General features: G+C 37.5%; 1 protein-coding gene across 1 annotated transcript in view; it reads left to right on the top strand.

Moving 5' to 3' along the window:
* Positions 1 to 24,618, top strand: part of ITFG1 (integrin alpha FG-GAP repeat containing 1) — a 301,870-nt gene that overhangs the window by 217,068 nt on the left and 60,184 nt on the right. The window contains exons 13-14 of the mRNA XM_012473547.3: positions 7,199 to 7,242; positions 22,501 to 22,579. Coding sequence (XP_012328970.1) covers positions 7,199 to 7,242; positions 22,501 to 22,579 — 123 coding nt within the window. The remainder of the gene's footprint in view (positions 1 to 7,198; positions 7,243 to 22,500; positions 22,580 to 24,618) is intronic.

The following is a 24,618-nucleotide window of genomic DNA, read 5'->3' as shown; positions in this document are numbered from 1 at the left end:
AGGCTTCCATAACAAAATACCACAGACTGAGTACTGGGAAGGTAGATTCTCTCTGAGCAGCCTGGCTTCCTGGCTTCCTGGCTCTAGGTGGCTGCCATCTCAGTGTGCACTCACATGTTCTTATCATGTGCAGGTAGAGAAAAACAGCAAGCTCTCTTAGGAGACACTGATCCTCTCCCTGTGACTTCATTTAACCTTAATGACTCCCTTGGAGGTCCCAAGAACAGCCCCACTGGGGGTTAGGGCTTCAACATATGAATTTGAGGGAAGGGGTACTCATTCAGTCCGTAACATAAAAAGGGGTAAATACACACACACACACACACACACACACACACACACTCTCGCACGCGTTGGAATACCATGCAATTATGCATAATTATGCATAACCTAAGAGACAGGACAAAACCAAACTTTGTTCTGTCTACTCTCACAAAGTCACTACAACACAGAATACTTTATCTCTGGTCACCAGAATATGTAGGGATTCTGCCTCCCACCTCCGTACACCAACCAATCAATCAATTCTGACACTATCTACCTAGAGACAGTCTGTCAGATCCCACAGGTTGACGACTCAGCCCCACAAGATTGCCCTGCATTGCAGATGCCAATCACAGGTCTCACATAGGATCTGTACTTCTGACTAACTGGCTATGAATCAGGGTTTCCATAACCCCCTTAGTTTGATTTGCTAGAGCAGCTCACAGAACTCAAGGAAGCACCTTACTTACATTTACCTGCTTACTATAAAAGGTATCTCAAAGGATACAGGCAAACATCCAGATGGAAGGGATGCATGGTGCTGGGTATGCATAAGTTCCTGTTTTTGAACATGATGTAAATGAAATCATATAGGATATGCTCTTGCCACCTGGCTTCGTTTGCTCAACACTATGTCTGAGATTCATCCAACACACACTTTTATTTATTTATTTATCTATTTAGAGATGTAGTCTCCCTCTGTCACCCAGGCTAGAGTGCAGTATTGTGATCTTGTCTCACTGCAACCTCTGCCTCCCGGATTCAAGTGATTCTCCTGCCTCAGCCTCCCAAGTAGCTGGGATTACAGGCTCCTGCCACCACTATGGCTAATTTTTGTATTTTTAGTAGAAACGGCATTTCACCATGTTAGCCGGGCTGGTTTTGAACTAATCTGCCTGCCTCGGCTTCCCAAAGTGCTGGGATTACAGGTGTGAGCCACCGTGCCCAGCCCAACACACACTTTTAAATAGAACTTTATTAAACATGTTTGCCTACATCTTGTTTTTTTCACCTTAACAAAATATAAGTCCCCTTGGTCAAGTCAGCACTTACAGGCCTCCCTCATTTTTCTGTTACCTCCGTATCATTCCATAATGTTATATGTGTTCCAGAATTTATTTCATTTTTCATCTCTTAGTGGATATTTATCTGGTCTCCAATATTTCATAGACATGAGTTGAAAAGACTGTGTTTTTAACATTACTCAATAATAACAAATTATCTTCCCTGAAAGTTGTAGGGATTTATATTTTCACCAGCATATGACACTATCCAGTTTAGCACATACTCATCTGAGAGTTCTAAATTTTCATTTTACTAATGAATTTGTTTTTAAAATAAGTAATGCATACAGATGGTCTATTAAAAATTACAAGAGTATATGATGAAAGTAAGGTCTCCCTTTTACTCATCTCCCAGTGCTACAGTTCTTTTCCCAGAGACAACTTCTTCGTATCTTTCTAAGACATTTTATGCATATGTAAATATATATATGTTTGTAATCTAGAATTGCTTCTTTGCTAAATAATATATAGTATTGTTACAACATAATTTAATGAGTTCCTTATTCACATATACCATATGGTTTTCAGTCTCTTATTATGAATAGTCTATAATGAAAATCCTGTACGATAAATTATTAAAAATGGAATTGTTAAAGAATACATATATATTTTAAATAAACATTTTATTGAAATATATAGAAAAGTATACATAAGTGCACAGATCTATAAATTTTAGCAGAGTAATCATACCCATGCAATTACACTCAGATCAAGAAACAAATATTACCAACATCCAAAATGTACCCTCCAGCCCTTTTATTAGTTACTAACCCAGTTCACCTAAAGGCAACCACTATTGTAATTTCCAATACTACAGATTAATTTTGTCTTGTTTTCAACTTTATATTGTTTTTTTTTTTTTTTTTGAGACGGAGTTTCGCTCTCGTTACCCAGGCTGGAGTGCAATGGCGCGATCTCGGCTCACCGCAACCTCCGCCTCCCGGGTTCAGGCAATTCTCCTGCCTCAGCCTCCTGAGTAGCTGGGATTACAGGCACGCGCCACCATGCCCAGCTAATTTTTTGTATTAGTAGAGACGGGGTTTCACCATGTTGACCAGGATGGTCTCGATCTCTTGACCTAGTGATCCACCCGCCTCGGCCTCCCAAAGTGCTGGGATTACAGGCTTGAGCCACCGCGCCCAGCCTATATTGTATTTTTTAACAGATGTCCATTCACAGAAATTGTATAATTTTCTACTTCTACCTACACTATACATATTGAAAATGCTCTTTTCCTAACACCTTCACCTACCCAAGGGGTTACTAAACTTTTTTATCTTTGCCAGTTAGGTGAAAAATATTTTTATTTTATATTTTTCTTATAACAAATGAAGTTGAGCATCTTTTCATATATTCAAGAGCCATTTGTATCTTTATTTCTATCAATAGTCCTTGTCCTTTCTTATTTTCTAATTGATTTATAAATATACTGTAGTATATATTAAAGAATCCTTTGTGATAATATATTTATTGTTTTTCTTACAATTTTATCATGCTTTTATTTTTCACCTATGTCTTAAGAATAAAATTGATTTTTTTCCTAACTAGTGTGGTTGAGTGCCTTTCTCGGTGTTTTTTGATTATTTCCATTTTCTCTTCCAGATACTGCTTTTTGAAATCCTTTGTTTTCTCTTAGATTATCTTCTGTCATCTAGAAGTTCTTTTTAAATTAGCAGTAGTATCTGTTTGTACTGTTATATTACAAAAAGTTCACCCCCTTTGTCACTAGTCTTTTAAAATGTTATGGTATCTTTCTTATTTTGTAACAGCTTTATTAAGATGTAATTCACATACCATATCATGACCCATTTGAAGTATACAATTTAATGGCTTTAGCATATTCTCAAGAGTTGTGCCACCATCACTGCAACCATTTAAGAATATAGTCATCATCACAAAAAGAAACCCAGTACTCACTGTCTGTCACTCTTAGTTGTCCATTATCACCCAGTTCCAGGCAACCACTAATCTATATAATGTATTCATCGATTTGCCTGTGCTGGACATTTCATATAAATGGGGTCATATAATATGTGGTCATGTGTGACTGGCTTCTTTGACTTAGCATAATGTTTTCAGGATTCATCCATGTTGTAATATGCATCAGTACTTTATTCCTTTTAATTGACAAATAATACTCTGTTGCATGTATAGTCCAAATTTTGTTTATCCAGTCATAATTTGATGGACATTTAAATGGTTTCCACCTTTTAGCTATTATGAATAATACTGCTGTGAACACTGATGTACAAGTTTCTGTTTGGATTTTTTTTGTTTTTATTGTCCTTGGAATATAGCCAGAAATGAATTGCTGGGTCAAAGGAGAACTTTATGTTCAGCCTTTTAAGGGAATGCCAGATTGTTTTCCAAGGCAGCTGCACCATTCCACATTCCCATCAGAAATATTTGAGAGTTCCAATTTGTTTACATCTTCAACAATACTTGTTATTCTTGGATTGTTATAACCATCTTAGTATGTATAAAATGTTAACTTATTGTGGGTTTTTTTTTTTTTACCATCTTAACCATTTTTTTTAAATTGTGGTAAAAATGTGTCACATAAAATTTGCCATCTTAACCATTTTTAAGGTATGGTTTGGTAGAGTTATGTATATTTGCATTGTTGTGAAACACATCTCCAGAACTTTTTCTTCTTGCAAAACTGAAACTCTATACCCATTAAACAGCTACCTTCTTTCCCTTCCCTCCCAGCACCATTCTACTTTGTCTCTGTGAATTTGACTACTTTAGATAACTCATTAAATGAAATTATACAATGAATGACTGCTTATTTCTCCTAACATAATGTCTTCAGGGTTCATCCATATTGTAATATGTGACAAGATTTCTTTCCTTTTTAAGGCTGAATAGTATTCCATTGTATATATTTTTACCATATTTTATTCATTCATTTGTCTGTCGGTGGACAGTTGGTTTGCTTCTGTCTCTTGGCTATTGTGACTAGTGTTGCCATGAACATGTGTACGCATCTCATAATGATTCTGCTATATATTTTTCTGATGGCTAATGATGTTGAACATCTTTTCATGAGCTTATTGGCCATCTGTATATCTTCCTTGGAGAAATACCTATTCAGATCCTTTTCCTGTTTGTCAGCTGGGTTGTCTTTTTATTATTAAAATTTAAGAGGTTTTTTATTTTTACGTCTTTGTTTTCCTCCTTTGACAAGTATTTATTGAGCAAATATGTTGGGTGAGACCCTGAGAAAATAAGAATAAAATGACGCAGAGCAAAGATCTGTGTACAAAGACACAGATGTATAAATAACTATAGGTCAGCAAGATAATGGTTTAAATGAAGGCTTATGCAAATCACTTTGGAACAGTTGGAAAAGAAGTACCACTGTCTACCTAGACTTCAGGGAAGAAGATAAAAGGAGAGTGAGAAGTTAGGGTTTTCGTGATAAAAGAGTGAGGCAGTGTGCTGAGGTAGGAAATTTAAACATTGAAAACTGCTTGCAAGTGTTAAATATTTATTTCACTGTTTACTGAAGTTGTATTTAATATAAATATTCTATAGTAAATGAACAGGTATTCTTTTTTGTGATGAAATATGTCACACTTATTTCTTGGAGCCTTTTATATTTCATACTCTGTATATTAATCAATTTAGGCTGCTGTTAATATAAAAAAATGCCTGACTAGGTATGGTGGCTCACGCTTGTGATCCCGCTGAGGCAGGCGGATCATGAGGTCAAGAGATGGAGACCATCCTGGCCAACATGGTGAAACCCCGTCTTTACTAAATATACAAAAATTAGCTGGGCGTGGTGCCATGTGCCTATAGTCCCCGCTACTCAGGAGGAGGAGGCAGGGAATCGCTCAAAAACTATTCTTGTGTTAATTTGCTGAGAATGATGGCTTCCAGATTCATCCATGTCCCTACAAAGGACACGAACTCATTGTTTTTTATGGCTGCATAGTATTCCATGGTGTATATGTGCCACATTTTCCTTTTCCAGTCTATCATCTATGGGCATTTGGGTTGGTTCTAGGTCTTTGCTATTGTAAACAGTGCCACAGTGAACATACGTGTGCATGTGTCTTTATAATAGAACAATTTATAATCCTTTGGATATATACCCAGTAATGGGATTGCTGGGTCAAATGGAATTTCTATTTCTAGGTCCTTAAGGAATTGCCACACTGTCTTCCACAGTGGTTGAACTAATTTACACTCCCACCAAAAGTGTAAAACTGTTCCTATTTCTCCACATCCTCTCCAGCATCTGTTGTCCCCAGATTTTTTAATGATTGCCATTCTAACTGGTGTGAGATGGTATCTCATTGTGGTTTTTATTTACATTTCTCTAATGACCAGTGAAGATGAGCATTTTTTCATACGTTTGTTGGCCTCATATATATTTTCTTTTGAAAAGTGTTTGTTCATGTCCTTCACCCACTTTTGAATGGTGTGTTTGTTATTTTCTTGTAAATCTGTTTTAGTTCTTTGTAGATTCTGGATATTAGCCCTTTGTCAGTTTGGTAGATTGCAAATTTTTTTTCCCATTCTGTTGGTTGGCAGTTCACTCTAATGATTGTTTCTTTTGCTGTGCAGAAGCTCTGGAGTTTAATTAGGTCACATTTGTCTATTTTGGCTTTTGTTGCCAGTGCTTTTGGTGTTTTGGTCATGAAGTCCTTGCTTATGTCTATGTCCTGAATGGTATTGCCTAGGTTTTCTTCTAGGGTTTTTATGGTATTAGGTCTTATGTTTAAGTCTTTAATCCATGTGGAGTTAAATTTAGTGTAAGGTGTCAGGAAGGGGTCCAGTTTCTGCTTTCTGCACGTGGCTAGTCAGTTATCCCAACACCACTTATGAAACAGGGAATCATTTCCCCATTGCTTGTTTTTGTCAGGTTTGTCAAAGATCAGATGGTTGTAGATGTGTGGTGTTTTCTCTGAGGCCTCTGTTCTGTTCCATTGGTCTATATCTCTGTTTTGGTACCAGTACCATGCTGTTTTGATTACTGTAGCCTTGTAGTATAGTTTGAAGTCAGGTAGCTTGATCCCTCCAGCTTTGTTCTTTTTTCTTAGAATTATCTTGACTATGCAGGCTCTCTTTTGGTTCCATATGAAATTTAAGGTTGTTTTTTCTAATTCTGTGAAGAGGGTCATAGGTAGCTTGATGGGGATAGCATTGAATCTACAAATTACTTTGGGCAGTATGGCCATTTTCACAATTGTCTGCTTTCCTATCAAAGGGATCACTTCACCAAAAAAGGTAGAAATATGGTTATATTTCAGAACTCATGTTATTTAGATAAAGATTGTTCAGGTATTTTAACTTCTTTTGCTGATTATAGAATAAATGTATCATTAAGTTATTTTTGTGTATTTATGGTAGAGTCATCAATTGTTTTATAGTTATGCCCTCTATAATAGTTATCAAGGGTACCCAAAATCTTTAACCCAGAATTACATAAATGGAAAAAGTCTAGTTTGAGATATAAAGTTCTGAATGTTTTATTTGTTATTCTTAGTATACATTTTAGTTGGTTCTCATTTGGCACCCCTCTGTCAGAATCTAAGTCATCCTTGGAATTTAGTTAAGTAATTGGAAAATAGAACCAACAGGTTCTATTATAGGTATGGTATGATATAATCATAATTAATCTCACCTATATAGTTCACAAAATGGCAGCATCTTGACAATTTAATAAAGGCTTTGAAGTATTAGTATAAAGTGAACTACAGAACTTTAATTTACTCAGATCTACAGAAATTGAATTGGTTTCTGCTTGTGATTCTGAATCAATAGAGTATATTAATGGATCTTAGGGAGAAAATTAGAGCTCACTTTAAATATAAACTTATAATAGTAATAATTGCCTGTTCTTTATTTTTCCACAGTTCTTAGTGGTCTGTGTTCTAATGACTGTCCTCGTAAGATAACAGTAAGTAAACTTAACTCTGTTATAAATGTGTCTGAAAATTCTCTGCATAAGTAGACACACACAAAATAGTTGTTATATATTATAATCAAAATATTATTACTATTTGGCAGTGATTAAAGAATCCTTCATTACTCAAGAAAACTCCTGAAAATAAAGTACCTTTCCTAAAAAATGTCTTACTTGAAGAGTCACCTTTATGAAGCGTTTTCTGATATCTTTAGAAGAAAGACTACCCCTCCAATTATTTTAAGACATTTTGGCATTTATAATATTTCATTATACTTGTTTAGATTAGATGCCTCTCTCTCCCCATGAGACTGTAACCCCTGAGGTCAAGAATCATGTCATCTTGTGTACCTGGTATAGGTCACAGAACCAAGCATATAGTAGGTAGTTAATGACTTTTTTGTGTGTAGTCTTAATATTGACTTGTTGTCTAATAGAATGTTTCAGTGAAATGACAAATGTGAAAATAATTAGGCTTAGTTTTTGATAGAACCAATTCATGTAAACTATAATAAGAATATTGTATTATATTTGAAAGCATGCATGTGTTTGTTTGTGTGTATAGGGAACTGTTTGGGGTCTTTGTAATAATCCTTGTTTGATGAGAAATTAGCCCCTATTTAAAGATAAGGAAATTGTGACTCAGAGAAGTTAAATTATCGAAAGTCATGGAGCTATTAAGTAGTGGAACTGCAATACAAACTAGGTGTTCTGATTATGATCTTGTATTCTTACAGTGTCATTAAACATTACGTTGACAATATTTTATGTATAGTTGGGAAACTTCCCATATTTAAGAAGTGTGGAAACAGACCCTGACATAGGGATATAATATAGACTCAAATTGGGGGCAACACCTCTGAAGCAATGAAGAAAGCAGCAGTGGCAGAAGGAGAAGATGCATGGTGAGCTCTGGAGCTAGGATGACCCTTCAGATGTGGCCTGAATTGAGCCAGAGGGGCCAGTCCTTTGAACTCTTGCATCAGTCACACATCACATCCAGACAGGCTGCCAGAAAGGTGTTAACATTTATATGAAGCAGCTCCCTTTGGCTAAGAACAATCTCCAGCCAACACAGACCAGCTCAGGGAATAAGTGTCTAGGTCCTGAAGAGAAGATCTGAATGAGGCATCACCACCATCACAGCAGCATGCATGTGAATGTTTTGCTCCAACCCATATACTTTTATGCCACTGTAAAACGGTGGATGGGATTCATCAGCCTAAAGATTAACTTGCTTATTCAGGTATTGTCTATCCACTTTGTGAAACATTCAGACCTATGTTCCTCCCTCTAACTAACCATATCTGCATTCTGTGGCTCTTTCATTACATGGTCATGCAAAGAACTTTAAAAAGTTGTGGTTGAAACCACTCATTTTACTTAGAAGTTCTAGATGAAAGTTTGATAGTAAGGGCTGTATAGCCAAAGCAGGTGACACTTCTAAGACCCATAAGGCTTCCTGTCACCTTATCTTAAAATATTAAGCCACTTCTATCTTAGAGTGAACAGAATCATTTGGAAAGTCACGTAAGTAAAGTCCAACATGCAGAGCTGCATTTACAATGATTACCCTTACCACCCAGCACCTTTGGGCTTTTGTGCAGATAGTACATCTGCCTCCCATTCATTCGTTTATGACTTCCTTGGAAATTAAGATCCTGTTGAGCTACACTTCATATATATCATTTTCCTTCTCTATGATATTTTACTGATATCATAGATTACAATTTTACTAGCATTTAAACAGATGCACAGTGTACTCATCCAGTTTCACAAATGTCAAATGTATGCCCACTTGTGAAATTATTTACTTCTTGAAAAAGTGGTTCTTCTTCATATTCCTTTGACATCAGATCAAAGTAGAAAGTGTTATATTGAGTGAGCCCCAGAGTGAGACTGAGAGAGAAAATGTGCATCCCATATACTATTCTTTACCACTTGAGTTAATTCATTGAATAGCTCTTCTGCTGGTTATGTGTTCTCTCTGATGCAGGCAGACTATCAGGTGTATAGAAAGAGGAAACAGTTACTCAGCTCATGAACTGATCCCACCCATATTCCTTCATCTCCATTTTGAAAACTTCAGAGTGTTTCATTCATGTTCAGTTTTAGCTATTCACTCCCATGGCCATAACCTGGACCTTATCTACCAGAATGGTTTCACTTCTGAAACCCCAATTTAATTTATCCAGCTCTGACCACAGCCTATTTTCCAGCCCTCCCACTCTGTTACTCTAATTATACCTGTTCCACTTCATTAGTCTCTTGACCTGTATCAGCCCACCATTGTCTTTGCCCACCTCCTTATTTAGTTACCATACACCAACATTACTTCTGCTAGTCCCTTAACTCCTATAAAGCACTGAGTTTCCACTGTACCTGTCTGGGAAAATTTCAGCCCTGGGTTAGTCCAGCTATCTCTTATTTCCTCCTATGCCTAGAATACTGGACATTTCTGAAGAAAAACCTGTAACTCTGCATATTGGCACTACCCCTGTGTATTAGTCTATTCTCACGCTGCTATGAAGAAATACCCAAGACTGGGTAATTTATAAAGAAAAAAGATTTAATTACTCACAGTTCTGCATGGCTGGGGAGGATTCAGGAAACTTTTATAATCATGGCTGAAGGCACCTCTTCACAGAGCGGCAGGAGAGAGAATGAGTACCAGCAGGAGAAATGCCAGGTGCTTATAAAACCATGAGATTTCCTGAGAACTCACTCACTATCAGGAAAACACCATGGGGGAACCGCTCTCATGTTTCGGTTACCCCCGACCAGGTCCCTCCCATGACGTGGGGATTATGGGAATTACAATTCAGGATGAGATTTGGGTGGGGACACAGCCAAACCATATCACCCTAATTCATGGCAACCTCAAATGCGCATTTTTTATTGTATCACAGTCTTATATGGAATCCCAGTCCTCTTTTCTTCCATTTCTTTTTTTTGGCTTCTTTCAAGATTTTCTCTTTGTTTTTGATTTTTTGCAGTTAGAATACAATATGCTTGGGTATAGTTTTTTTTTTGGTATTTATCCTGCTTGGTGTTCTCTGAGCTTCCTGGTTCTGTGACTTGAGGTCTGTAATGAATTTTGAAAATTGCTCAATCATCATTACTTCAAATATTCAATTTCCTTTCTCCCTTTCTTCTTGTATTCCTACTAAATGTATTTATAACTTTGGCATCTTCAAGCTTAACTGATTCTTTCTTAGGTCATGTCTAGTCTACCAATGAGACCATCAAGGCATTCTTCATTATTACAGTATTTTTAATTTCTATTTCCTTTTGATTTTTAGTTTCCATCTCTCTGCTTACATTAACCATCTGTTCTTGCATGTTGTCTACTTTTTTCCATTAGCATCCTTAGTATGTTAATCATAGTTGTAAGGCCGGTCGCCTTGCCAGGAGCTTGGACATGCCCATCCCCCTCCCCGCCTAGAAACCACGTCACCACTCCACGCCCACTTCTGCACTCAGCACGCAAGCTCTGCACTCAGCACCTAGCCTGCCGTTAAACTCCTCCACGCCCACTTCTGCACTCAGCACACAAGCTGTGCACTCAGCACCTAGCCAACCGTTGAAGAACCCTGCCAAAATTTAAAAGAAGCCTCGCCAGAACCTGCCCAATAGCATTTTGCCCTGTTCAAGTCCCACTCTCCCTGGGCGGCTCGCTCTCCGGAAATCCCGCCTACCTGCCAATAGCAGCTGGCCCCATCCACACCCTACTTCCCCACGACCAATCAAAACGCCTCCACTCCCTATAAAACCCCACGTCTGAGAGGAGTCAGGCACAACTTCTCCGGCCCCTCCTGTCGGACTGCAGAACCTCGCCCAGGAGCCGATTAAATTTCTTCATTCCAATAACTGGCCTCAGTTGCCTCATTCGAACCTCGCTTGCTTCATTTAAACCTTACAATAGTCATTTTAAGTCCCTGGTCTGATAATTCCAAAATGTCTGCTGTATATGAGTCTTGTTTTCATACTTGCTTTGTCTCTTCAGGTGTTTTCTTTTGTTTTGTTTTGTTTTGTCTTTTGCCTTTCAGCATGCCCTGTCATTTTTTATTGAAAACTGGATACAGTGTGTTAAGTGAAGGTAACTGAGGTAGACAGACCTTTACTGTGGAATTTTTAAGGTTTATCTGACTAGGAATTCGGCTGTATTTACTGTTTGCAGTAGTTGTTGTGGCAACATGGTGAAATCCCATCTCTACAAAAAATATAAAAATTGCCTGGGTGTGGTGGCGTGCACCTGTACCCCAGCTACTCGGAAGGCTGAGGTGGGAGAACCACCTGAGCCTGGGGAGGTTGAAGCTGCAATGAGCCATGATCATGCCAACGCATTCCAGCCTAGGCAACAGAATGAAACTGTCCAAAAAAAAAAAAAAAAAAAAAAACCAAGAACAAATAAATACAGAAAATTCTTGTGCCCATACCAACTTTGGCAATATCAGTATATGCCCAATTTTATTTCACCCATACTGCCACCTACTACCCATCCCACCCTCTCCTCTATCTGGAGTATTTTAAGGCTAATCCATCACCTCTAAATACTTAAGTGTGTCATAAATACACCTTTTACTTGTCATACCAGAAGTTCTGTCTTCATAAGGACTATGTAATATCCTTTCTACTCTGGCAGTTTCCAGTTGTCAGTAGTTAACCTTCCCTCCTACTTCAGAAAGGAAAATAATGCATAAAATGCAAATCTCTTCAGCTAGCTACAGTAACTTTGGAGAAGTTATTTTACTTCTGTTAAGCCTCATTCTCTATGTCTGCAAAACTAACCTGTGTAAGCTTCCTATCACTGCTATAGCAAATTAACATAAACTTAGTGGCTTAACACAACATAGATGTATTCTTTTACAGTACTGGAGGTAGGAAGCCTGAACTATGTTTCACTGAGCTAAAATCAAGTTGTCAGCAAGCCTACATTCCTTTTTGGAGGCTTTGGGGAGAATCCATCCCCTTACCTTTTCCAGATTCTTGAGGCTGCATATATGCTTTGGCTCATGGCCCTTTCCTCCATACCCAAAACCAGCAGTGTTGCATCTTCAAATCACTGACACTAACCCATCCTGCCTTCTTTCTCTTAGGTGGAGCCTTGTGATTACATTAGCCCCACCTGGATATTCCAAGATAATCTCCCCATCTTGAGATCTTTAATTACATCTGCCAAGTCCTTTTTGCAGTATATTCAGCAGGTTCCAGAAATTAGGACATGGAGATCTTTGGAGTACCCTTATTCAGCCTATAAAACTACCTCCTAAGGTTATTGTTAAAATAAGAGGAATTAATGTAGATAGATCATAATAGGCCCTGATACACAATAGCTGCTATTATTTGTCAATGTTATTGTTTATACCCCTTCCTCTATAACATCACTGCATTGGTAGGGATAGTAAGTTACAAATATTTTGAGAAATACCATGTTCCCTTTGTCTTTCAGTAGGACTAAAGGTATACTAGACTTCTTGACTTTTTTTCTTACTGTGTAAATCTTGTTAAACATCACAAATTTATGAAATATGGATATGGTAAATATCAGTATTATTAGTGAGTGCTACCATAAATATCTGGTTAATCAAAAGAGTATATTCCTGTTTTCTGATTATTTTTTCTTTAAATATCCAACTAATTTTTGAAATCTTTTATTCTCAGTATGAGGTATATTCTGACCTTTCAGTATGTCAGTGGGGATAATGGCTTCTTTCTCTGTGACTTGGTAATTAATTCTTTTCACCAAAGCCTGATGACTTTTTCCACTTTGTAGATTATGAATCTAGAAACAGGCAGATAAGTACTTTTCCCCTTGAAGAGCAGACAGGTTTAAAAGTAGTCTTTGGGCCGAACATGGTGGCTCACGCCTGTAATCCCAGCACTTTGGGAGGCTGAGGAAGGCGGATCACGAGGTCAGGAGTTCAAGACCAGCCTGGCCAACATGGTGAAACCCCGTCTCTACTAAAAATACAAAAATTAGTGGGGCATGGTGGTGCATGCCCGTAATCCCAGCTACTCAGGAGGGTGAGGCAGGAGAATGGCTTGAACTGGGACCCAGGAGGCGGAAGTTGCAGTGAGCTGAGATCGCACCACTACACTCCAGCCCGGGCTACAGAGCGAGACTCCGTTTCCAAAACAAAAAAGTAGTCTTTACCTCCCCCATATACAAAAAGAGTCTGCTCACATTCCTTTGAAAGAGCTCCATGGGGGCAGAAACAGTATCTTTTTTTCTTGCAAGTATATCTCAGAACCTAGCAGAGGGCCTGGTGCTTAATAATTTGTCAGATGACCTCTGCAGCACTAAACATGATCCCTTCTTCCCCACCCATCCTCATTGCTTTTTCTCTTGACTGAAAATCAGGGTGCCAGCTGTGCTGTGGGTCACACCTGCCTCTTCTCGAGGAACTTTATTAGCCTTGTTCCACTGTTTATTTGGCCTCTGTATCCAGCCTCCACTTGTCTGTTGGTTTCTTTCCTTTAGCAATTAAGGATGCCTAAGTCTCTTATCTATACATGTATACATATGTACCTTCTGAAACTCACATCCCCTCCTGCTACTACCCATTTCTATTTTCTTTTCTCAGCCAAACTCCTTGAGTCGTCTGCATTTGGATCCCTGGAATTCCTTACCTCAGTATCCTTAATGCCGCTGCAACTGCATGTGATACTCCTGACACTTCTAGGAACACTCATTTCTCAGCTGCCTTCAGGCTCTTTCTTTCCAGCTCTCCTCCTACCTGTGTGGTCATTCTTCCGGGTTCCTTTACGAATAAACTTCTCTTCTGCCTGTCTTTTAAATGTTGGTGATTTTCAGGTTCCATCCTAGATTCTCTTCTCACTATATATACAGTAGTCCCCTCTTATCCACAGAGATGTATTCCAAGACCCCCAGTGGATGCCTGCAACCTCAGATAGTACCTAACCTTATGCACCTTGTTTTTCCTACAAGTACATACCTATGATAAAGCTTAATTCAGAAATTAGGCACAGTAAAAGATTAACAATAACTGATAATAAAATAGAATAATTATAACAGTATACTGTAATAAAGGTTATGTGTATATTTCTCTCTAAAAATACATTATGATATTGTACAATGAGTAACTGAAACCACAGAACATGAAACTGCACATGAGCAGGGACTACTGTAAACTCTCTTAAGTGATCTCAGCCACTCTCCTGAACATCAGACTTTATATCTGAGTGCCTTACAAGGAGGGACCTCTAAAACTGAAATCTTCCCCATACCTCAAAACCCAGTCCTCTTCCCATGTTCCCTAGCTCAGTTACTTTTTCCTTTCCCTTGTCCCCCAGTTTACTAGATTATCATTCTTTCCCCACAAATGTCCCTTCTGTCTGTCCTAATACTTTATTTCAGGCCTTTCTTTTTTTTGCCTGACTGCTGCAGTTATCTAAGCTATCCTTCAAAAACCTGCTACTACAGTGATCTTTCTAAAACACAAACCTTCAGTGACTCCCGTTTGCCCTTTAGAGATAACCTAAATCTAGCTTCCTGAGATAGAGCCCAGGTTTACCCCTTCAGCCTTATCTCTTGCAGTTTTTCCTTATGCCCTCCTGCAACTCTATAATCAGCTCCCTGAACCACTATGTTCTGTCACCTCTGTCACCTCCTGCTCCCACATCTGCCTCTATACCGAAGTCTCCCCTTCTTCACCTTCTCCTAGTTTGCTCTGTGTGACCTTCAGATTGGCTCTCAGACAATATTTCCTCCAAGAAAGCATTCCCTGGCTCCCCTTTGACATGGAATTGGATCCACTTTCTGTTGTTTCTTAGCACCCTATGCCTAGTCCTACTACTGTGGCTTTCTCTAGAATTCGGTTTGCTTTTTAATGAGCCTTCCTTGATAAATTTTCCATGGCATCTCTCACCACAATAGCATATTCACTGTTAAGTATGAATACTTGCAAAATAAATTACAAGCTATTTACAAGAGAAATGCATTCTGGAAAAGCTCTGATACAAAGGAAAAACATTCCCTATTAATGCTTACAGAAATCCTCCCAAGAAAGGGTCTCAGGCTTTTACCTGTTCTATTTAGGAACATTCTGGCAAAGTACAGGCCAAGTACATTTATCTTTGGGTCAGATGCCATGGCTCACACCTGTAATCCCAGCACGTTGGGAGGCTGAGGCAGAAGACTGCTTGAGCCCAGGAGTTCGAGACTAGTCTGACTAGCCTGGGAAACATAGTGAGATCCTGTCTCTACAGAATAAAAATGTTTTACATTAACTGCATGTGGTGGCACACTCCTGTAATCCCAGCTACTCAGCAGGCTGAGGTGGGAGGATTGCCTGAGCACAGGTCAAGGCTGAAGTGAGCTGTGATCACGCCACTGGGCTCTAGCCTGGGCAACAGAGTGAGACCTTGTCTCAAAAACAAAACAAAAAAACCCTCTTCACTTTGGGGAAGTGAACGATCTGACTCAGTTTTAAAGTATAGCATGCTTTAAAGTATAGCAGGCATTACTTCAACCACTATTGATTATAACAGACTTATTTATTTGACATTCCTTAACATATTATTCACTCCTTAATTCTATTTGCCTGCCTTTTGTCACACCTGACAGTGGTAATATCATGCTTCCTGTACCAAAGATTTTTAAAAATGATGATCTAGGTATTTTCTGCATTTAATATGCCATTTTACAGTTCTTTATTTACCTTGGTCAGAGGGAAAATACCATGCAGTTTTCATAGGAAAATAACCAAAATTAAAGGAAATGGTGTTTTATTTAATGTCTTAAAGAAATGAGTAAAAAACAATATAAAAAATTCACTATTAAACTAAATTGGGTAGTACAGCTAGTGTTAACGAAGATAGGAACAAATGCCAGTGAGTGTTCACTTAAAACAGGATTTTAAAAAATTATCTTTGAGAAAAATTAAGTCCATTCTATAAGCAAGCTATTTTTCTGATATTTTATAATCATGAATTTATATCATATAATACCTAATTATTGATTATACCTAATATATGTTTTATATGTTTTTTTATTTTTATTTCATCATCCAGAGCCAATGATTTAGCATATATTTGCACTCCATTGTAGGAGCCCAAGACCTTGAAACAAACCCTAAGGTAACCAAGTAATTGACACTAACATAGAAACCACCAAGATTTGGCCAGGCTGCTAAAAAAGTCTCTAGAGAAAATAGAAGTATTCCAGCCCCAATTTTATGTGTCAGTAGGCATACAAGAGATCAGGTTAGTTAGAAAGTATCTGTATAATACAACACCTAAACTGCATTACATCAGTGTGACACATGCTAGAATGAGAAAAACGGAGCCAATGATAGTCCTTTTTTACTGATGGTATGAAAAATTGAACCTTCGCTAATGTGTCTAAATTTAACTTCCCTGAATTCTTTCAGGTGTGACATTTAAAAGGAAGCCCTAACATAACCCAAGTATGTAAAAGGTATAAAAAATACAGCAATACTCCTCATTCCTTTATTGTATAGAAGAAATACAAAGTAAAAAGTATTTCAAATCTCTTGACATTTTCTATGAGCATGACTATTTGTAGTATATTTTGTACTAAACATTCATATGGAGGTAAATGGCACTATTTTAAAAGAAAAAATGAAGTTGAATGCTATGAAATATGGGATAAGAAACCAAAAGACTTCTAGGCCCAGCTCTCAGTTGTATCATTTCAGTTGGGTAAGGAAATTGGGAATTGAATTGTTCATTATATAGATGGTATAAAAGAGCAATTCTCAAACTTCTTGGTCGATGGACCCCAAAGAGCTTTTCTTTTTGGGAGATATATCTACTGACATATTTGAAATTAAAACTGAAATAATTTTAAGTGATATTAATTTTGTTCGTTTGTTTGTATTTTGAAATGGAGTCTCACTCTGTTGCCCAGGCTGGAGTGGAGTGGCACAATCTTGACTCACTGCAACCTCCACCCCCAGGTTCAAGTGATTCTCCTGCCTCAGCCTTCTAAGTAGCTGGGATTACAGGTGCCTGCTGCTACACTCTGCTAATTTTTGTATTTTTTTTAGTAGAGACGGGGTTTCACCATCTTGGCCAGGCTGGTCTTGAACTCCTGACCTCGTGATCCGCCTGCCTTCACCTCCCAAAGTGCTGGGATTACAGGGGTGAACCACCACACCTGCACGATATTAATTTGTTTTTAAAAGATAACCCAATATATTAACATAACCTACTTTATTTTAAAAAATTATATTTTTCATTTTAAAATATTAGGGAAAAGAGAGACGTTGCTTTATGTTATTACAGATCTCTTTAATGCTTAGCATAATAGAAGATAGTGGCATATTCTCTTATCTCCTTTTACATTCAGATTTTTGTGGTATGTTGCCTTGGTTGAAATAGATGAAAAAAAGTCAGCTTCATGTAACTATGTAATAAAAAGGGAGTGTTTTAATATCCTGTTCAGATAATTGATATATACCAAAAAGTCATCAAGTGACAGTGTCTTAAGGTTCATTGCAATGTGGATTTTGTAACTTTATCAATGAGTTTTTCCTACTTTGTTATGGTATGCATAGTATTTATTTATTAAAACGTTGTTTAATTTCCACATATTTTCTTCTGTTGTTGATTTTTTTTTTTTTTTTTTTTGAGATGGAGTTTCGCTCTTGTTACCCAGGCTGGAGTGCAATGGCGCGATCTCAGCTCACAGCAACCTCCACCTCCTGGGTTCAGGCAATTCTCCTGCCTCAGCCTCCTGAGTAGCTGGGATTACAGGCACGCGCCACTATGCCCAGCTAATTTTTTGTATTTTTAGTAGAGACGGGGTTTCACCATGTTGACCAGGATGGTCTCGATCTCTTGACCTCGTGATCCACCCACCTCGGCCTCCCAAAGTGCTGGGATTACAGGCGTGAGCCACCGCGCCCAGCCCTGTTGTTGATTTCTAATTAATTCTGTTGCAATCAGAGAATATCGTTTGTACAATTTCGATACTTTTATATCAACTAAAGCTTGTTTTATGGCCTAGCATACCATAAAACATAAAGCTTGTTTTATGTTCTCCAGGTCCCTCCTACAGAACATTCCACATGTGTTTGAGAAGAATATGTATTCTGCTACAGTTGGATGCAGTGTTCTCTACAAATCTGTTAGGTCTAGTTGGTTTACAGTGTTGTTCACATCTTCTCTTTTCCTGCTGATCTTCTATCTAGTTCTTCTATCCATTATTAAAATTGGCATACTGAAGTTTTCAACTATTGTTGAATTATCTGTTTCTCCCTCAAATTCTTAATGTACTTTGGGACTCTGTTGGTTAGGTGCAATATGCTTATAATTGCTAGGTCTTCTTGATGGATTGGGCCTTTTATCATTATATGATGTCCTTTTTTGTGTCTAAAAACAATTTGTGTTAAAGTGTATTTTGTCTGATATCTGTATAGCCATTCCAGTTCTCATTTGGTTTCTTTTCCCATAGTATACCTTTCCATGCTTTTACTTTCAGCCTGTCTGTTGTCTATGAATGTAATGTGTGTCTTCTGTAGATGGCACATAGTTGGTTATATTGTTCTGTCCATTTGGTTAATCTTTGCCTTTTTGATAGGAGCATTTAACTCATTTATAGTTAATGAAATTAATGATAAAACAGATTATGCCTGTCATTGTTTTGTTTTCAATATGTCATGTTTTCTTGGTTGCTCAATTCCACCATTACTGCATCCTTTAATGTTATATGTTGTCTAGGATATCATTTTAATTCTTTTGTTGTTTTTTTCACTCTATTTTGATTTATTTATTTTGAGATAGAGTCTCAACTCTGTTGCCCAGGCTGGAGTGCAGTGGCATGATATGGGCTTACTGCAACCTCTACCTCCTGGGCTCAAGGGATTCTCCTGCTTCAGCCTCCCAAGTAGCTGGGACTACAGATGTGCACCACCACACCCAGCTAATTTTTGTATTTTTGACAGAGATGGGGTTTTGCCATGTTGGCCAGGCTGGTCTTGAACTCCTGAACTCAGGTGGTCCTCCTACCTCAACCTCCCAAAGTGCTGGGATTGCAGGCGTGAGCCACCCCGCCCAGCCTCACTCTATTTTTAAAAAGTTATTTTGTTAGTAGTTGCTCTCAGGATTACAATTAACATCTTGACTTAGAAACAATCTAGTTCATATTAATTCCAACTTAATTTCAGTAGCTTATAAAAACTTTGCTCTAACATATCTCAGTTTGTTCACTCCTCAGTTTGTACTATTATTGTCATACAAATTACATCTTCAAGCAATATGAGACCAATAAGATGGTTTTATAATTATTGTTTCAAACAATAGTCTTTTATATCAGGTAGGAGAAAAGAGCTACAAACAAAAATGTATTTATACCTATTCCCTAACAGTACCTTTTTTTTTCAACTGAGTCTTCACAGAATACTTACAGTTACCTTTACTAGTACTCTTGATTTGTGTGGATTCAGTTTACTATCTAGTGTTCTTTCAGATCAGCTAGAATTCCCTTTAATATTTCCTACAAGTCAGGTGTACTAATAACAAGTTCTTTCTAGTTTTATCTGGCTGTATGTTAACTTCTGCTTCATTTTTGAAGGATATTTTTTGCTGGATTTTAGACTTCTTGGCTGACAGTCTTTTTCTTTTAACACTTTGAATTTATCAGCCTACTGCCTTGTAGCTCCTGGGTTTCTGATGAGAATTGAGCTGTTAATCCTACTGAGGATACCTTGTCCATGATGAATTGCTTGTCTCTTGCTGCTTTCAACTTTCACTCTTTGGCTTTCAAAATGTTAACTATGATACGATAGGTAGGATTTGACTTTCACTTATCATGGTGTGGAGCTCTTTGAGTTTACCCTACTTGGTGCTCATTGACCTTTAGGGTGTACAGTTAATGTTGTTCATTAAATTTAGGTAGTTTCAGCCATTATTGTGATGTTCCCATCCCTGTGTCCATGTGTTATTATTGTTCAATACCCACTTTTGAGTGAGAACATGTGGTGTTTGGTTTTCTGTTCTTGTGTCAGTCTGCTGAGAATGATGGTTTTCAGATTCATCCATGTCCCTACAAACGACATGAACTCATCCTTTTTTATGGCTGCATAGTATTCTATGGTGTATATGTGCCACATTTTCTTTGTCCAGTCTATCATCAGTGGGCACTTGGGTTGGTTCCAGGTCTTTGCTATTGTAAACAGTGCCACAGTGAACATACGTGTGCATGTGTCTTTATAATAGAACAATTTATAGTTCTTTGGGTATATACCCAGTAATGGGATTGCTGGGTCAAGTGGTATTTCTATTTCTAGATCCTTGAGGAATCACCACACTGTCCTCCACAATGGTTGAACTAATTTACACTCCCACCAACAGTGTAAAAGTGTTCCTATTTCTTCACATCCTGTCTAGCATCTGTTGTCTCCTGATTTTTAATGATCGCCATTCTGACTGGCGTGAGATGATATCTCATTGTGGTTTTTATTTACATTTCTCTAATGACCAGTGATGATGAGCATTTTTTCATATGTTTCTTGGCCTCATAAATGTCTTCTTTTGAAAAGTCTCTGTTCACTATTTTTCATTCAAGAAAAATCTGATGGATTGACAGTGCCTCAGTTACAATGGCGAGGTCTATCTCTAACTTGTTTCCTTTTTCTGGAACATTCCTCAAATCTTGAATAAAATTATATGCTCCTTCTCTTTAGAAATCAAGGCTAATAAAATAGAACATAAAGAAACTTGATTGCAATGGACATCCTAAGAAAAGATGACAAAATGTTTAAGAAATGCTTTAAATTCTTTTGAATATTTTTCACAGCATCAAAATCCTACTGATCTTCCCAGTAAAGTACAGAAAAGTTAATAATGACATTTAGATAGGCTACTGATGCTCTAAAAATGATTTTTCTCCCGGATGATAAGCAGTAATATAATTTCATCAATATCACAACTGCCTGATACTTTAAGATCTTCAGAAGTCCATATGCTTCCAATGGCTATGAGAAAATAGGTTGCTATAAGCATGGAATTACTCATGAGGCATAACTGACTGATTAAATGATTCATGAAGAAATCACACAAATATGCAAAATAAACTTATTAAGAAATGTTTTTATGTGTTAAGATTAATACTATGCTTTGTAATACATACTACTTTCATGAGAGAATTAGTAAACTGTTATATCTACTTTTTTTTTTTTTTAGACGGAGTCTCGCTCTGTCACCCAGGCTGGAGTGCAGTGGTGCAATCTCGGCTCTCTGCAACCTCTGCCTCCTGGGCTTCTGCCTCAGCCTCCAGAATAGCTAGGACTACAGGTGCATGAAACCACACCCGGCTAATTTTTTGCATTTATAGTAGAGATGGGGTTTCAGTGTGTTAGCCAGGATGGTGTTGATCTACTGACCTCATGATCTGCCCACCTCAGCCACCCAAAGTGCTGGGATTACAGGTGTGAGCCACCAGCCTATATCTACATTCTTACTTTGCAGATTGGCAAGGAAAAGCAGTGTTCTCTCTCCCACCTGTATTCAGTTAAAAAAATCAGGTCAGCATGTGTCTGATACGAGTCCTAAAGCTGAAGCTCACCTATCATCATGGGCCAGTCATTCTGTTATTTGAACACACGGTCTAGAAATCCTGATCCAGTTCCTCTATATAGTCATTCGTAAAGCGTGTTCAATGGGGAGAAATGCCAGATATAGGTGATGGAGGGACGGAGGCAGCAAACCACCTTGCCATGTATGTACCTATGCAACAGTCCTGCATGATCTGCACATGTACCCCAGAACCTAAAGTACAAGAAAAAATAATGATAATAATATATTCCTTAAGTGTGCAGGAGTTTAAATGTGGTAGAACTAATCATCAGTATTTTTTATTCTATTGCAATTATTATAGATGGATTTTACTTGTGTTGATATTTTAGTGGGAAAATGTAAGCCATATCCAATCCCTCACTGAAGGGAAAAAGCAATGCTATATTCAACAGAATATCTGATTTTAGAAATACCCAGTTAAAATAATGAACTATATAAATGCAACTATTAAATCATTTAAAGTCTTGAGAATTTTCTACTAATCAGGTTTTCTTTGTGTTTGTTTATTATTAACACTAACATCCTAAGAAACGACAGGTTTTCTTTTGATGTGCTGTCTGTTTATGAAAGGGGTCTCTAGGAAACTGTCATCTGTGTCAGAATTTTTTGCTTTGAAAGAGGTTTGCCTGAAACTTCCAGTAATTCCCTTACTTTCAAAGCCTTAACTATTTTTTGTTTCTATTGCAGCCCTTTGGAGTGAATCAACCTGGACCGTATATCATGTATACAACTGTAGATGCAAATGGGTATCTGAAAAATGGATCAGGTAAGACCAGATACAAAGTCCATAATGTATAAGAGCTTCCTCAGTCAATATATTGGCAAGGTAAACTGGTGGAAGAAACTGTTTTCATACTACTTAATAAAATCTTCATTTTTATTATGCTTAGTCTTTCCCTAGACTTACATTGGTAAATTATAAAAGGTTCTCATGACAAAAAAGTGTTAAGCTTCAATTCTTCATATATCCCTATTATGATGGAGCCAACTCATTATCCTTATTTTTTAGTTGAAGTACTAGAGAGATTGGGTGAAATTACTTGTGTTGTCTTGGTGAGAGAGTGAAGTAGCAAATTAGTTAATTAAGTTCATCTTATTGGAAGTAAAAATTAAAAATCCAATTAATACTATAATATAAACTACTCCTAGTTTTTTTATATGTAGAATAGAAGCTGGAATGTATAGAGAGGTTTTTTTGATATATTATTATAAAGAAAAAATGTAGTTATACATTTAAATAAATAATAAAGGAAATTGCAATTAAGATAAAAAAGAAATAAGATTGAACAGAGGATGTCTGCTTTTAACAGATGGCTGACTGACTGAGGTTAGATCCAAATTACAGTAAATACAACTGTGATAATTTCAGTTATCTAAATGAGAAAAGGAATCTTAATATGCTTCTTTTAGATGCCTAGAGTTTTGGCTATGAAGAAGTATAAGCAGAGTTGCTGTCACTCCTCTACCTTTTTGGCCAAAAAAAAAAAAAAAAATTAGGGCCAGGCACGGTGGCTCAAGCCTGTAATCCCAGCACTTTGGGAGGCTGAGGCGGGTGGATCACGAGGTCAAGAGATCAAGACCATCCTGGTCAACATGGTGAAACCCCGTCTCTACTAAAAATACAAAAATTAGCTGGGCACGGTGGCGCGTGCCTGTAATCCCAGCTACTCAGGAGGCTGAGGCAGGAGAATTGCCTGAACCCAGGAGGCGGAGGTTGCGGTGAGCCGAGATCGCGCCATTGCACTCCAGCCTGGGTAACAAGAGCAAAACTCCGTCTAAAAAAAAAAAAAAAAATTAAGAATTGCTTATATGGCCATTGCCATATTATGTAGTGGCCTTACCTAAATCAAATATACCAGAGTGAGTTTACCTTTTTAGTTAGTTGCACACATTTAAGAGTCTCAATTGCACTGCTGCTTCAGCACAGAAACATACTGTAAAACAAAAATTTTTTAAAAAGATTCAAGGAGAAATTGACAAACACAACTATACTTTAATATACCACCATCAGTCACAGCAGTTCAAAATAAATAAGGATATAGATAATTTGAACAAATTACTTCTTTATGTTTTTAATTCATGTACATATTAAACCTTTACCAAAAAAGTTCTGGGAACGGATGGTTTTATCAGGTAAATCATTTAGACTTTTAAGATGCAGATGATTTCAGTGCTAGGTAAGATGTTCTGGAATACAGGACAACAAGATGAAGTTACTTATTGCATTTCATGAACCTAGTATAACTCGGGCAGAGGTAGCATACTCAAAACCAAAAACTAAGTTCACTGCTGGGATATCAATAAAAATCCTATCTAAAAACTAACAAATTTATCTGTATTTTTAAAAAATTGTTTACTTAACTTGATTAAGGAATGCACTGATGGTTTAAAATGGGAAAATCTCTTGTTATAGCAATACATCAATATTTAAAATACTTTTTCTTTTTTTTTCATATAATGATACATTGTGTACATCTTTCCATGTCTGTTTATTCAGATACTACTGATTTATTTGGGGCTATTTTACATAGATGCAGTAACTACTCTAACCAATCCTCTATTTTTTGTTTTACTAGAAAACAGCAATACAACAGTAAACATCTATTTGCATATATTTTTATGCAGTTAAATGAATAATTCAGGCCAGGTGCTCACACCTGTAATCCCAGCACTTTGGGAGGCCAAGGCAGGTGGTTCACTTGAGGTCAGGAGTTCAAGACCAGCCTGGCCAACATGACGAAGCCCCATTTCTACTAAAAATACAAAAGCTGGGCGTGGTGGCGGGCACCTGTAATTCCAGCTACT

This window comes from Aotus nancymaae, unplaced genomic scaffold (genome assembly GCF_030222135.1).
Source record: "Aotus nancymaae isolate 86718 unplaced genomic scaffold, 86718_ANA_hifiasm-v0.15.2.pri h1tg000030l, whole genome shotgun sequence".
Lineage (NCBI taxonomy): Eukaryota > Metazoa > Chordata > Mammalia > Primates > Aotidae > Aotus > Aotus nancymaae.
Note: the sequence above shows the minus strand (reverse complement) of the source record. Positions and strands in the feature narration are given on the sequence as shown.